At 46.2% G+C, this 14,923-nt stretch overlaps 2 protein-coding genes across 2 annotated transcripts; one reads left to right on the plus strand and one right to left on the minus strand.

Annotated features, from left to right (window-relative positions):
* The first annotated feature begins 2,826 nt into the window (after nucleotides 1-2,826).
* LOC117835706 (universal stress protein PHOS32) lies at nucleotides 2,827-3,793 on the plus strand. The gene is made up of 3 exons (XM_034715044.2): nucleotides 2,827-3,093; nucleotides 3,245-3,342; nucleotides 3,439-3,793. The coding sequence occupies exons 2-3, from the start codon at nucleotides 3,253-3,255 to the stop codon at nucleotides 3,775-3,777; spliced, it is 429 nt and encodes a 142-aa protein (XP_034570935.2). The 5' UTR covers nucleotides 2,827-3,093; nucleotides 3,245-3,252; the 3' UTR covers nucleotides 3,778-3,793.
* Nucleotides 3,794-10,423: 6,630 nt separating this feature from the next.
* Nucleotides 10,424-13,530, minus strand: LOC117836934 (uncharacterized). The gene has a single exon (XM_072290620.1). The coding sequence runs from the start codon at nucleotides 13,142-13,144 to the stop codon at nucleotides 10,571-10,573; it is 2,574 nt and encodes an 857-aa protein (XP_072146721.1). The 5' UTR covers nucleotides 13,145-13,530; the 3' UTR covers nucleotides 10,424-10,570.
* Nucleotides 13,531-14,923: the final 1,393 nt, after the last annotated feature.

The following is a 14,923-nucleotide window of genomic DNA, read 5'->3' on the forward strand; positions in this document are numbered from 1 at the left end:
TCTTCGAGCCTTCCTTCGGCCCTTCTCTAGCAAGGTCCATGCCTGTCGAAGATATCTCAAAATAACGCGCTTTTCTAATCCTTGATGTTCATGCGAAGAATCATTTGAAATCCCATTTGCACCCGGATTCAGCTTCTTTCGAACTAGCAAATGCACTTTCAGAGCCAACAACGGATCGGAGTTCGCCAATCCATTTGTAACCGTTTCAAAGTCTTCTGCGGCATCTTCTGGATCAGAATCTCCTGCTCAACCGAGAATGAATTCATTTTCATTGTATTATGTGGCAGTCCCACTACTTTCAACCATGGAAGCGAATCGATGATCCTATCCAGAGTATCTTTATGAAGAATATCCTAGCCTAGTCATTGCTTTCTTTGTAAATGATCTCTCCTCTGCATCGCTGGAAAAGTTCTCAACCGGATTATCGGAGGTGCTAACAACCGCACTCAACCAAGAACTTCCCCTTCCCCCATTTCCCTGTCTTCGCTATTTTGCTTTTCTACTGCTTGCTCCCCGAGCTCCCTATCCGAGTAAGTCCTACCTTCCTGGTTGGCAAGTAGTAAACCCTACTTCCCTTTCAAATCCTTGATTTGATCATCTTCATTCCATGGTGGACGGAGGAAAACTAGTTACAAATGTTCTTTGCTCGTACATAGCACTTAGAAGAGTGACTTCTCCCCGATAAGGGTTTAGAGTATAGAGAGGATGCCTTTCTATAAATAATAGTAATAGTAAAAGACATAAAGCAAAGACTAGATTAGAGTCCGCCGGCATTTCTTTTTTCTCGACTTTTCGAAGATTGATTGTGACGAACTGGCGCATTTCCTTGGGGAACTTATCATAGTCTTTTTAGTTTTCTTTATCGGAAAGGATACTTTTATTATTACCGTAACTTTGATTTTACTTGATACAAAGTTTTGATTACGAAACTTTCCTTGTGACCAGATCTTTTTATGCTCTCTTGGAACCGACAACTTACTTCATGCTATTACTAACACTTATGACTGAGCCGCACTTGCTTTTCAAAAGAAATTGAAACTCTCCATTGCTTTGATTTAGTGCTTCCAAATCTTATTACAAATCCTCGTATCTCCATACCGAAACACACCCATCCTCGTCTAGTAATATAGCCTTTTCTTCGTTACACGCAGGCATGCAGTCATAGTCTTCTTTTGATAAGAACTCAAATTCCCCATCTAGATTTATTTCATCTAATAGAGAAATAACTGTATCATCATCGAATGTAAATGAATCATTCTTCTTGAGTGCTAGAATTACTTCATGACCCCATCGGGTATATGTTATTCCAGGATACTTCTCCTCTATCACTTTATCGAACACTTTTTGATAGAAAAGATGTAAAATCACATTGGTTATTTCACCTATTGGAGGGATTAGATTGAACGGTATAAACTTCTTACTCTTTTTACCTTGATAAAATATACCTATATAAGCTACTTGTCTCTACATAAGTTAATACGGAATATTGTAAAATTTAGTACAATGTTCTACATACATGGTCTTCAGGTCCTTACATATGCATATGCTCACTTCAGTCTATATAGTTGATAAAAATATCTGCGCATAGTTTCCAAATGATCATATATAAAATGTTATCTACATAAACGGATATAATAATGTCTCTTCACTGGCTGCTACATGATCTCCCGCAGATATAAAATGTTAATGTGTCGCCTCTTCATAAGTTGATAATGATGTCTTCGTAAGTTGATTGATGCATCACCTTTGTGTAAAATTCTTCACGGTCACTACTCCCTATGATAAGAATGCACGAATAAATGCTATATTTTTAATCAAAAAAAGTTTCAGTTTACCCTGATTTCTATCAAAATTATAACAGTAAAAACATAATAAAGATTGCAACCATGCAAAGTTAGGTCCCGTTTATTTTCCTTCTAAATTATATAAGCTGGATTATAGCTCATGTGTAGTAGGGTAAAAGATTACGTTGGGATCATAAATAATTTAAAATAAACTATTTGAGGTTATTTATGATCCCATGATGATTCTAAAGTGCTTTTTTACTTATACTATCCATGACCCATAATTCAAATTATATAATCTAAATGGACTATAATCTAAAACTAATATGATGACCTTAGTTTTGACCGATAGCTCAAACCATAACAGGCCAGACAACATATTAGCCCCATGCCTGGACGAATTGATGGACCAGTTGATATAGTGCACATCTTTTAGATCCAGTTAAGCACGCGCACATGTACTCGCGTCGTAACGAAACTTGTACATGCACTCCCGCCCACCCTCGTCCAACCAAACAAAAACTTGCGTTCAACGGTGACCTGAGACGACAGATTGGCACTCAACCTGGATATGCAATGTTGCAGGAAAATTTCAAGGTTGGATTGCTTTTCACTCGCAAGCTTCCATCCGGCAGCTTGGATAGGCATAGGCCCACGAGGCCGGAGTGGATAACTATCTAGCGTACCAGATACACATGCTGTTCTCTGCACAAGCCTCTGATGGATTGGTGCATGGCAGATTTTTCCACTTCGCCTTCAGCTTCGAGCATGCATGGGTTCAGAAGTGACCCTTTCCTCCCTTGCTTCCCGCGGCAGAAGAAACCGCGCGCTCACGTTCACGGAAACAAGTAGTAGCATGCGGTTTGCCGCCTCAGTCAATTGACCATTATGCCCCGTTCCCTTATCCAAACCCGTCTCATGTAGCCCGGCCCCCACCGTTGGTCAGGACAGTAAAAACGCAGCCGTGTCACATCCCCAAGCTGACACGTCATCTGGCAGGACTGGGCAACTGCCGGTATCATCCCATCAGCTCATCAGCTTCTACTATCGATAGGCGATAGCTCTGCTCTGCCTAACTGCCTTGGCGTTCAGCAATAAGTGCTCGACACAGACTCAGAGAGCGAAGGACAGTCGTTACAGAGAGCTTAGCGCGCTAAGTCATTCGTTTGAGGTGGCCTGCACGCGCTCTCCTGGTGCCTCTCCAACGTCGCCTCCGCCGCCGAGGCCGCCGCGGCGCCGCCCCCCGCCGTGGTGCTCGTCCACGCCCGCTCGCCGCGCCCCTTCTACTACCCCGCCGTCGACGGCGCCGGTGAGATTCTTCTCCTTCTCCTTCTTCTCCTCCTCCTCCTTGGCGTCGGTAGTTTTCTCCTTCCCTTAGCACGTATCGGATGCGATTCTGGTCGTGGATTAATCGGTGATTGACGGATGCCTCCTGCGATTGCGATGGTTCCCCTCTGCAGAGTACATCATGACGAGGCAGGTCGTGGACAGCATGGACCAGTACATGGCCTCCGCCGCCGACACCAAGGCCAAGAGTATCTGCACCGCCTTCCCCAACGTACGTGCCACCCATCAGACGATCGTCGACCATGGATTGAGACTATTCGTCGCGTCAAAGACGACCAGCTGATGGATATACACGTGCATCATGCAGTTGAGGGTGGAGACGTGCGTGGAGAAGGGCGACCCCCGCGACGTGATCTGCGGCGCGGCGGAGAAGGCCGGCGCCGACATGCTGGTGATGGGCAGCCACGGCTACGGCTTCCTGCAGAGGGCGCTGATGGGGAGCGTCACCAACCACCGCGTGCAGAATTGCAAGTGCCCCGTTGTCGTCGTCAAGAGGCCCGGCACCAACTTGAGGCCGCGTGCACGATCGAGCACGAGTCGCCTCGATGATGATGATGGCCCGTGTATATACTTCGTCTCGTTCGGTGCTTATAAAATACTATACCGTGTGTCATGCAATGAACATCTGTGCAAGTACATACTATAAACAGTTGTTTCGAATATTTTAAAGACAAAATATATCGAGCACGTAACACCTCGCGCACCTTTGCTTTACAAGGCTTATAAAATTGTTGGAGGTTTCTTTTGAATGAAACCACCTAAGAATTCTACGTGAACACTCTAGAAAAAAAAGAGAGAAATACTAGAAATTCTAAAAAAAGCAAAACATTTATCTATCAATCGGTAAACTCAAATTATCATAGCCATTGGATCTATTACGTGCCATTATGAAAATAACCTAAAATAACCCCTAAATCTATATATAAATTATCCACCTCTGCCATTATATAAAATAAACTAAACTAACCCATAATCTTCATCTAAATTACCCACTTACGCTATTATAAAAAATAATTTAAATAACCCCTAAATTTAAAGCCAAATTGCTCACCACTAATACTTAAAAAACAGTTTAAAGTAACCCCTTGAATTTGCATCTATATTACCCACATATGCCATTATTAAAAATAACATAAGGAAATAATAATTTTGAATCCAAATCACCTTCATTAAAAATATACACCAATATGATTATAAATTTTCTTTTTCTTACATTATTGGTATATGATATAATCATCATTCACCATTTATAAAAATATAGAGAAAGTGATGAAAATATAAATATTTATGTTAAAATTCTAGTCCAAATTTAGGGTCCAGTAAATAAATTCTTGCGCATACCTACAATGCAATGTAAAAATTTAAAGATCATAAATATGGATGAAAATATTATGGAGTAATTACTAGCTAAAATCTATCACAATCGAATAAAGATAATAAGTATTGTGTTCGAATATTTAACAAATGAGAGGTAGTTCAAGGTAATAGTTTTGTAGCAATGTGAGCTTATTTTATTTTCGTTGGAGACTCCACATTAATTCTCAGGAGATATGCTATAAAAAAAAGACAAATCCTAAAAATTCTCATAAAAATCTGAAACATCAAACATGAATCCTATAAACTCTAATAGTCATAGTAATTTGTCTATTATATTTTCTAAAAAGCTACCCACTACTATCATTATGAAATTGTTCTAAAGTGAACCCCTAAACCTATATCTAAATTACCTAGCTCCGCCATTATAAAAAAATGATCTAAAGGAACCCCGTAATCTTCATCCAATTTACCCATGCATATCAGTATAAACTATAACTTAAAATGCCATTCTAAATTTGTATCTAAGTTACCCACGTATATCGTTATTAAAAATAACTTGAAGTAAACACCTAAATCTTAATCTAACTATCATCATGTTCATCATAAAGAAATGTCCCATAGTAAACTAATATATGATTTTGAATTACCTATTTATGTCATTGTTAATATACAAATACTAAGTTAAGGTATATATGCATGATGGGTGTCACCATGTAGACCATTTATACATGTATTTGAGGAAGTGATGAAAAATAGCGATTTTTATGCTAAACACAATACATATGAAGGTGCGATACAAAATGGAAAAGGTATGCATGTGGATGGAAAAGTGTATAGAGTAATTACTAATTAAATATCAATCATAATAGGATAAAAATAAGTACACATCTATATAAGTATTATGTTGAAATATTAAAAAAAGAGAGTAGTAGGTAAATAATTTTGATTATTATCTAGAAGTCTAATTTCTAAATAATTTTTAAATACAATAGCTTTTAAAAAATATTAGCCCGTGCGGGAGCACATGTTGATGGACTAGTATATAAAACGTAAAGTGAGGTATTTGCACAACTACGAGTACTTCGCAGATCCAGTTAACAGGAATGTGTGCCTATTCCGAGAATCATTAACACCAGGTCCATATCTAGGGTGTATATACTGCAACGGGTTTGCTTTTGGTAGTTAAAGTACTTGCTCTGAATCCGCAGATGCGGGATAAGCCATGAAGCATATGTTGAGCCAGAATCAACATATGGTTGCACCGAGATTACTCAGCACCAGGTTCCAGCCGTTGTGGAACCTTGGTTAGAGGGATAGTAGTGTTAAAATTTATTGAAAATTTGAATTTTTAGTAAAAAAAATTGCATGGCTTGGTGGGGTGGAGGGCCCTGGCCCCTACCCCCACCGCGTGCGCGCACACAACCTAGAATAAAGGCAACTCCAGCACAACATATTACTAGAAACTAGTTCATCAACCCGTGCTCTCGTAAGGGCTAATGTTTTTAAAATCTATTGTATTTAAAAATTATTTAAAAATTAAACTCCTATTTAATAATCAAAATTGTTTACATACTACTCTCTCATTTTTTCAATACTTCAACATAATACTCATGTAGATGTATACTTATCTTTGTCCAGTTATGATTGATATTTAATTAGTAATTACCTATATATATTTTCATCCACATTGTGTTTAGCATAAAAATTAATATTTTCATAACTTTTTCACATACATGTAGAAATGGCCTATGTGGTGACATTCATTGTGTGTATATACCTTAACTTAGTATTTCTATATTAACAATAACATAAATAGGTAATTTAGAATCATATATTAGTTTACTTTTGGACATTTTTGTATGAGGCACATGAAGATAATTAGATTAAGATTTAGGTATTTACTTTAGGTTATTTTCAATTACGATGTACGTGTGTAACTTAGATACAAATTTAGAATGACATTTTAAGTTATGCTTTATAATGATATGGATGAGTAAATTGGATGACGATTGTGGTGTTACTTTAGATTATTTTTTCTAATGGTAATGATCGGTAATTTAAATATAGGTTTTGGATTTATTTTAGAATTTTTTGATAAAGATAGTGGTGGGTAATTTTTTAGAAAATATAATAGACCAATAACTATGATTATTAGAGTTTATGATTGATGTTTGATGTTTCTGATTTTTGTGAGAATTTCTAGGATTTGTAATTTTTTCTACCGTGTCTCGTGATAACCAATACGGAGTCTCCAATGGAATAAATGAGGTCACATTGCTATAAAACTGTTACCTTAAACTGCCTCTCATTTGTTAAATATTCAGACAGAATACTTATACAAATATATAATTATTAACTTTGTTTGATTGTAATAGATTTTATTAGTAATTACTCTACAACATTTTCATCCACATTTATAATCTTTAAATTTTCACTTTGCATTGCAGGTATGCACTTGAATTTGTTTAATAGAAACTAAATTTGAGCTATAATTTTAACGTAGAAATCTATATTGTCATCACATCCTTTATATCTTTATAAATGGTGACACACATCATGCGTATATAACTTAATTATTTTATCATATACTAATAGTGTGAGAAATAGACAATTTAGAATCGTGTATATTGTTAATTAAGGTGTTTTGGATTCAAATTTAGGGTTACCTCATGTTTATTTTTAATAATAGCATATGTGGGTAATATAGATGCAAATTTTAAATGTTATTTAATTTTTTTAAGTATTAGTGGTGGGCAATTTAGTTGCAAATTTAGGAGGTTATTTTAAATTATTTTTATAATGGCATAACCAGGTAATTTTGATGAATATTAGGGGTTACTTTAGTTTATTTTAAATAATAGCAGTGGTGGGTAATTTAGATATAGATTTGGGGGGTTACTTTAGGCTATTTTCATAATGGTATAGGTGGGTAAGTTTTTAGAAAACATATTAGATCCAATGGCTATGATGAGTTGAGTCTACCGATTGATGGCTAGATGTTTTGTTTTTTTTTGAGAATTTCTAGAATTTCTCTTTTTTCCTAGAGTGTCCACCTAGGATTCTGGGTGGCTTCACCCGAAGGCTTTAAAAAGAGTCTCCAATTAGTAATAGTAAGATTAAACTGTATTTTTAAATTCCTTTGACCAAAATTTTTAAACTGAAGGTACCTCAGGTAGCTCTCTATGGACCTAAGAAGGGCAAAAGATATTACCATCTCAACAAAATAACTTGAAATAATATTGAACTACTCCGTACATTTCAAAATTGTGGGATTTAGTAGCCCAGCAGTCCACTAGGGGTTACCCAAATGGTAGATTTGTAGGCAGGGAGGAATGCGAGATCAAAAACTTGAAGGTAATCACGAGAACATGAAGGTTTAGACAGGTTCGGGCCTCCGGAGAGTAATACCCTACGTACTGTGTTTTACTGGATTGTATTGCTCGTATGGTATGCGGAAGGTTGGGATGCCCTCAGGAGGCGCCCTTGGCTACCTTATATAGGCTGACGACCTAGGGTTACAAGTCGTTTTGAATCTAATCCTAGTCGGTTGTTACATGGAAAGCAATCTGAGTTAGATTACAACAAGTATCCCGTAATATCTAAACTGATTTGAATTGCCCAGCCTCCTTACTTGTGCTCCAAGTATCTTCACGTCCTTGGCCTGCATGTTCTGGTCGGGCGGGCTCACTTGCTAGGGCTAGCCAGTATCCTAGTCGGTGAGGACCCATGGGGTACCCATATCCCTTAAGCCCCCGAGCGATGTGTAGGCGAATAGGAACCTGAGGACATCGCAGCGAAGCTTGGAATGTGGTCGGCTGAAGCTGCAATGGCATCATAGTGACGGAGAGGCTGCACAGTGCTCAAAAAAGAAGAAAATTCGAGCGAATGCAGGGCAATACGTGCAGGGCGAAGTCGAGCGCCGAGCTGATGGATGTTGGGCATCCAATAGGTCGAAGGGAAGGACATGGAGGGCGTCACAAGACACACTCCATATGGAGTAGCCCTCGAGCATTGAAGTGATTAATATAATTGGTCTAATTGTCAAAAAGGAAGAAAAAATTGATCCCAAAAGCAGGTCCTAGTGCCCAAGCACAAGGATAGGTGAAGCTACGGAAGCACGTCGACTCAAAATAGGCGTCCAGCCCCCGAGTATGAGGATTGGAGGAGCCACGGAGGCACACCAACCTGATATAGGCATCCAGTCCCTGAGTACGAGAATTGGCGGAGCCGCGAAGCCACGCCGACCTGAAGTAGGCGTCTAGTCCCCGAGCGCAAGGACTGAGGGAGCCACGGAGGCATGCCGACCTGAAGTAGGTGCCCAGCCCTCGAGCGCGATCGCGAGGACTGGCAGAGGCACGGAGGCATGCCGAGTTGTCTGTGGCACTCGGCCCCCGAGCTTAGGAGCTGGCCGAGCTGCCGAAGCATGCCGAGTCACCTCTCGCACCCGATCCCTGAGCGTGGGAGGTTGGCTGTGTCACAGAAGCATGCCGAGTCGCCTCCCGCACCCAGCCTCCAAGCCTATTAGGTCGGCTATGCGGCTGGAGGCACGCTGAGTAGTTTCTGAGCTGTAAAAATACAATGCAAACATTATGTAGAATAATGTAGAATATTTAATGATTGAATATCTCGGAAGTTTGATTCGTTGTAGAAGTAAACTCTTGCGCATCCTGCTCTTGTAGGTTAGGTAATTTCCCCGAGTAGTTAGCCCGTTACGTTTAAGCACCTGATCTTGCCAGGGTGTTGCCGAGCGGACTCGAGCGTGCTTAGCAGGAAGCGACATATGAGGGTTAAGGCATGTGCTATCCGAGTACTTCAGCAACCGTTATGAGGGACGGACAAGCCAAAAGTAGTCGAAACTGTGCGAAAAAGTACCAGCATGAGCTGGGCACCCATGGGGTGTAGCCCCCGACCACCTGTGTAGTGGACAAACCAAGCTGTAAAAGCAATCGGGGTGTGACCAAGGTGGTCGGCGAAAGTCACAGAGATATAGAGGAGCCGAGGCGGTCGGCGAAAGTCACAGAGACATGGAGAAATTGAAGCATGAGGGTGTATTGAGATGTAAGGAAGTCGTAAAATATTTAATTAAAAATAAGATTGAGCTTGATTCGTGGTCGATTTGGAGAGTTAGCGTTGTACCCGAACGAGCAGCCGTCGATGAACAGTTATTGACGAAGCCAATTTCGAGTTGAAGTAGTCAGCGATGTTGGATGCATGGGTAGCAGTGCGTGGTATACTGCTACCGAGCTGATGCGGCCATCGGGTAATCGCCACGCTTGTAGTAGGGCACCTGCAGCTTTACTGTTGACCCATCGATGACATAGGTGATGACGAATCTACCGGCGACAAAGCAGTCGTAGGTGATGGTACATCTGCCATCAAGCTCGCTGGGGAGGATCTCATGATCACCCCTACTTGACGCGCTAACTGTCAGATTTAGTAGCCTGGCAGTCCACCAGGAGGTTACCCAAGTGGTAGATTTGTAGACAGGGAGGATTGCGAGATCAAGAACTCGAAGGTAATCACGAGAAAACGAAGGTTTAGACAAGTTCAAGCCTCCAGAGAGTAATACACCACATCCTGTGTTTTGCTGGTATGGTATGCAGAGGGTTGGGATGCCCTCAGGAGGCGCCCTTGGCCGCCTTATATAGGATGGCGACCTAGGGTTACAAGTTAGTTTGAGTCTAATCCTAGTCGGTTGTTACATGGAAAGCAATCTGAGTTGGATTACAACAAATATCTCACAATATCTGGACTGTTTTGAATCACCCGACCTCCTTGTACTCTAAGTATTTTCACGTCCTTGGCCTACACGTTATGGTCGAGCGGACCCACTTGCCAGGGTCGGCCAGTATCCTTGGTGGTGGGGACCCATGGGGTATCCATATCCATAAAAAATATCAGGTGATTTAGTTTTATTTTAAATTAAATTTGTCTATTTTTATCAAGTTCATAAAAATACTGCCTCACATCACATCTACGTCATCAAACAATATGATTTATTAGTTTTGTTTTTTTACATGTATCACATATTTCACATTGCCCCATATGCACTGTGAATTTGTGATATAATTAAAGAATATATTTCCATGCTTGGCTCAGGCTCGGCATTTCCATGGAAGCTTCTACTCTTCAGCTCGAGCTCCGCCACCACCACTGCCGGCGATCAGCTCAAGCGCGGAGTCCACGATCCCGGAGAAGCTCTCGCGGTGCTTGCTGATGCCCACGCTGCCCGAGAAGACGTGGTAGCACTCCAGCTCCGATGTGGTGTCGGCGATAGACTCGAGCAGCCGCTCCATCCCCACCTCCCTGAGGAGCCCCACGTACACGTCGCCGCGCGAGCAGTTCATAAGCCAGATGATCTGTTGCACCACGAACCGCCGCATCCGGGGCACCTTGATCTCCGGGCGCTTGTTCTCCCCAAGGATCCATGCCAGCCGCTGCACGTACGCTCGCTCCTCCACCCCGGCGCCGCGCAGCTCGGCGGCGAACTGCTCGCCGTCGATGAACCCGCATATCTCCGTCGTCAGGCCGACGGACACCTCCAGGATCTTGTCCCTCGCCGCCATGGTGGCGCTCAGCACCGCCGGCAGCGCCTTGGTCACCGCGCGCAGCCGCTCCCCGTGCCTCTCCCCCGAGTACGCGCACAGGCTCCGCAGCACCCTCGTCGCGTTCAGGCGGCGCGCGTCGCCGTCGTCCTGCAGCGCCGACACGAGCTGGTCCAGCACGTCGGCACGCTTGAGGATCGCCGCGCAGCCGGCCTCGCTCTCCAGCGCTAGCATCGCCAGCGCCTCGCCGGCCTCGCCGCCGAGCTCCCTCTCCTCGGCGCTGACGAATATGGAGAGGAGCTCCTTGACCACCCCTCCGGTGGCCGCGACTGCCTTCTTGCCGTGCTCGTCCATGGCCAGCGCCGTCAGCACGTCGGTGGCGAGCTTCTGCAGCTCCCTGTGCTGATGCCCGTACTGCAGGATGTCGCGCAGGTTGCTGACGGTGAACACGTCCTCCGCGACGTCCTTCCGGAGCGCCAGCCCCGTGCTGCCTGTCGTGGACACGAGCATCTTCACCAGCTGGAGCGCGCGCTTCACGACGCGGACCTGCGAGTCCGACGCGTACGGGTTCCGGAGGAGACCCGGGGACTCCTGCGTGAAGCCGATGATCTTGGCGAGCAGGCCGCGCGCGTTGCCGATCTTGCCGCAGTTGTCGTGGTCCCTGGCGAGCTTCTTGAGGATGGTGAGGCCCAGCAGATTGAACGGCAGGTGGTCATAGCCGCGTCCCGCCGGGGAGGCCTCTTCGTGCTCGGCGACGGCGCCGGGCATATTCTGCGAGTGCGTGGCGGACACGGGCGTGTTGCTTGAGAGCAGGGACATGATGGACTCGATGGCACCGGGGATGCCGGACACGCGGAGCGCGTTCTGGCGCTTGCCGGCGAGCTTGGACACGACCTCGGCGGCGCACTGCCGCACCACCTTCTCGTCGTCCCGCTTCCAGTTGAGCATCTCGACGAGCCGCTCGATGGACCTCGGGGTTGTGCCGACCTTGCGCAGCGTGTCGCCCGCGGAGCGCTCGCTGGTGGCGAACTTCTGCAGGATGCATACGCCGATGATCTGCTCGTCGAGGAAGTCCGACAGGATGAGCTCCTCGGCGAAGGAGACGAGGTCCATCTTAATGCCGTCGAAGATGCTCCCGGCGATGCACCGCGAGTAGGCGTCGTAGAAGAAGCGAGTGAGCGCCACGAGCCCGTACTCGCCCAGCTCGCACTCGGCGCTCACCTGGTGGAGCAGCTTGCGGATGGAGACCTTCCATGTCCAGTACGCCTTCTCCAGCAGGAATAGCGACGCCTCCACGAGCGCCAGGGTGTAGAAGAGCAGCAGCGCCGGCCTCATGTTGCCGTCGCCGCCGAAGTCGTGCTTCCAGAGGCGCATCAGCGAGAGCGCGACGCAGGCGAACGCGGAGAGCACCTGCAGCATGTTGAGCAGCCTGCCGATCTTCCTGGAGACGAAGACCCAGCCGGTGTAGGGGAGCAGCGACACGTCCGGCGCGTGCCAGGCGCGCCGCTTCATGAAGGCGACGACCTGGCGCTGGAACATCACGGCCCTGGCGCGCGCCTCGTCGTCCACGCCGCCGCCACCGCCGACGGCCGCGGCCGGGTCGGCGATGGCGTGCATGACGTGGCGGAAGAAGCGGGAGCTGGAGCGCAGCGCGCCGCCGGCGGTGGAGGTCTGCGTGGCGTGGTGCTGCCACTCCAGCTCGTGGCTGCGGCTGAAGACGCGCGCGCCCTCGCCGACGAGGATGACGGTGACGCACCAGAAGTCGGTGATGTTGAGGGAGCTCGCGAAGCCGCCGAGGAGCACGACGGTGGCCCACACGAAGTCGAGCTTCCCGAGCCCGCTCGCCGCCTTCTCGAGGACGGCCAGGCGGAGCGCGAACAGCGTGAGGCGCTTCTCCGGCGGCTCGCGCCCGCCGCCCCTCCCCGAGCTGCCGTGGCCGCTCCCGCTGCCCGGCGTCTGCTCGCGCCACGGCTCGAAGAAGGACGCCGACCCGCCGCCTCCGTTGCCGAGGCCCCCGCCGCAGCCTCCGCCATGGTGCTCCATGATGTCCAGATGGATGCTTGGCGTCAGAGGCACATCGCCGCCTCCTTTCTGAGGGCTGCCATCGCCGTTGAACTCGCCGCCGGCGTCGTGGCTCTTGTTGTACTTCATGGAGCCACCTCAGATTCGGCTCAGTGATCCTGAGAAAAAGGATAATTGAAGTTGTGGAATCCAACAAGGGAAAAAGGCGCTGCCTTTTCCAAGAGCGCAAGAACACACGAAGCGAATGGAGATGCAGTCTGACGTTTCTTTCCAGAATTCGAATGGGGACGGGATCCCTGTGCAAAATTTTGTAGAAAATTAGAGAATTGGAAATTTTGGGGAGGAGTCGGAGACTTGTTGACGCGGAATGGATTCGATGCACGTAGGGAGGCCGGGGAGCAGACAAGAAACGGCCCATGATTGGTGACGACTTGGCGTCCTGGCGTGGAGACTGATGGCGACTTGGTTGGAACGATTCAATCAGCACTGCGTGGCTACTGGTGGCTGGTGTAAAGAAATACCCCGGACTCTTAATTGCACGCATCGGCAAGAACAGATGAGCGACAACAATCTGCATAAAGATAAAAAAAAGGAGAATCCAGTTGCAAGGTTGATCCACCCCTATCATGCAAGAACATGGGAATTCAGAGTAGGATATACCCAGGGACGAGTGGACGACCAGCACAGCGGGGAAACTAAAGATTTCAAACAATTTGTGCAGGTTCCGTTTGGTTCCCTTTGCTTATTTTTAGCACGTGTCACATCGAATGTTTAGGTACTAATTAGGAGTATTAAACGTAGACTATTTACAAAACCCGTTACATAAGTGGAGGCTAAACGGCGAGACGAATCTATTAAGCTTAATTAATCCATCATTAGCAAATGTTTACGGTAGCAACACATTATCAAATCATGGACTAATTAGGCTTAATAGATTCGTCTCGCCGTTTAGCCTCCACTTATGTAACGGGTTTTGTAAATAGTCTACGTTTAATACTCCTAATTAGTATCTAAACATTCGATGTGACGGGTACTAAAAATAAGCAACCGAACCAAACCAGGCCTTAATTACTTTGGTTTGGAAAGATACTAGAAGCTTGAAACAAGGGTACGGAGCAAGTTGGAGGAGATCGATGTATTTGGTTTTGAGAAGAAAAGGATACGAGTCTGAAGGCAACCGCCAAGCGCCAACAGGAGGCAACTACGTCTCCACATTGAATGAGTGACAGGAGGAAACAAACCGATCCGTCCCTGTCCAACAACCAGGCATGCATGCATTACTACATTTTTTAGACAGAAGAAGAAGAAGTAGATGCTGCCACGGCCGGCGGTGGCCTCGGCCCTGCCAGCGCGCCGGCGTTGGCGTGCAAGCAAAGCGGCGGCACGCCACCAGCACCACCAGTGCCACGGCCGGATTGGTCGTCCAGGTCCACGGGGAACCGGAAGAAACCAGGCACCGCACGCCTTCGTGGCTTCGTGCGGTGCTCGCGGGGACACGGACGCGTACGTGCGCGGCGGGGCCGCCGGTTCAACGGCCTCTCCTTATCCACACACGTCCACGGCGTACGTCCATGGGGCCTGGTTCCATTAGCAGCGGTCGGCGAGCCACGCGCACGGCGACTGACGTGCGATGCCGAGACCAGGTCAGCGGCGGCAGCACAGGTTTTTCCAGGCTTCGGCGACCGACTGACTGAAGCAGCACGGGCTGGCAACGCGGTCCGACCAAGTCCAAACCTCTCTCTGCTCCAGCGGCAAAAAGGGCCGAGTTGGAACACACATGTTCTACCATACTTTAGGCCCAATAAGCCTTTTGCTTTCCAAGTCCATAACCATCTAAATAGTTCAGGAAAAAAAAAGCTTTTATTTTAGATACAAAAGAAATCGAATTCAAGGGATGACACGTGAATC

This window comes from Setaria viridis, chromosome 9 (genome assembly GCF_005286985.2).
Source record: "Setaria viridis chromosome 9, Setaria_viridis_v4.0, whole genome shotgun sequence".
Classification (NCBI taxonomy): domain Eukaryota; kingdom Viridiplantae; phylum Streptophyta; class Magnoliopsida; order Poales; family Poaceae; genus Setaria; species Setaria viridis.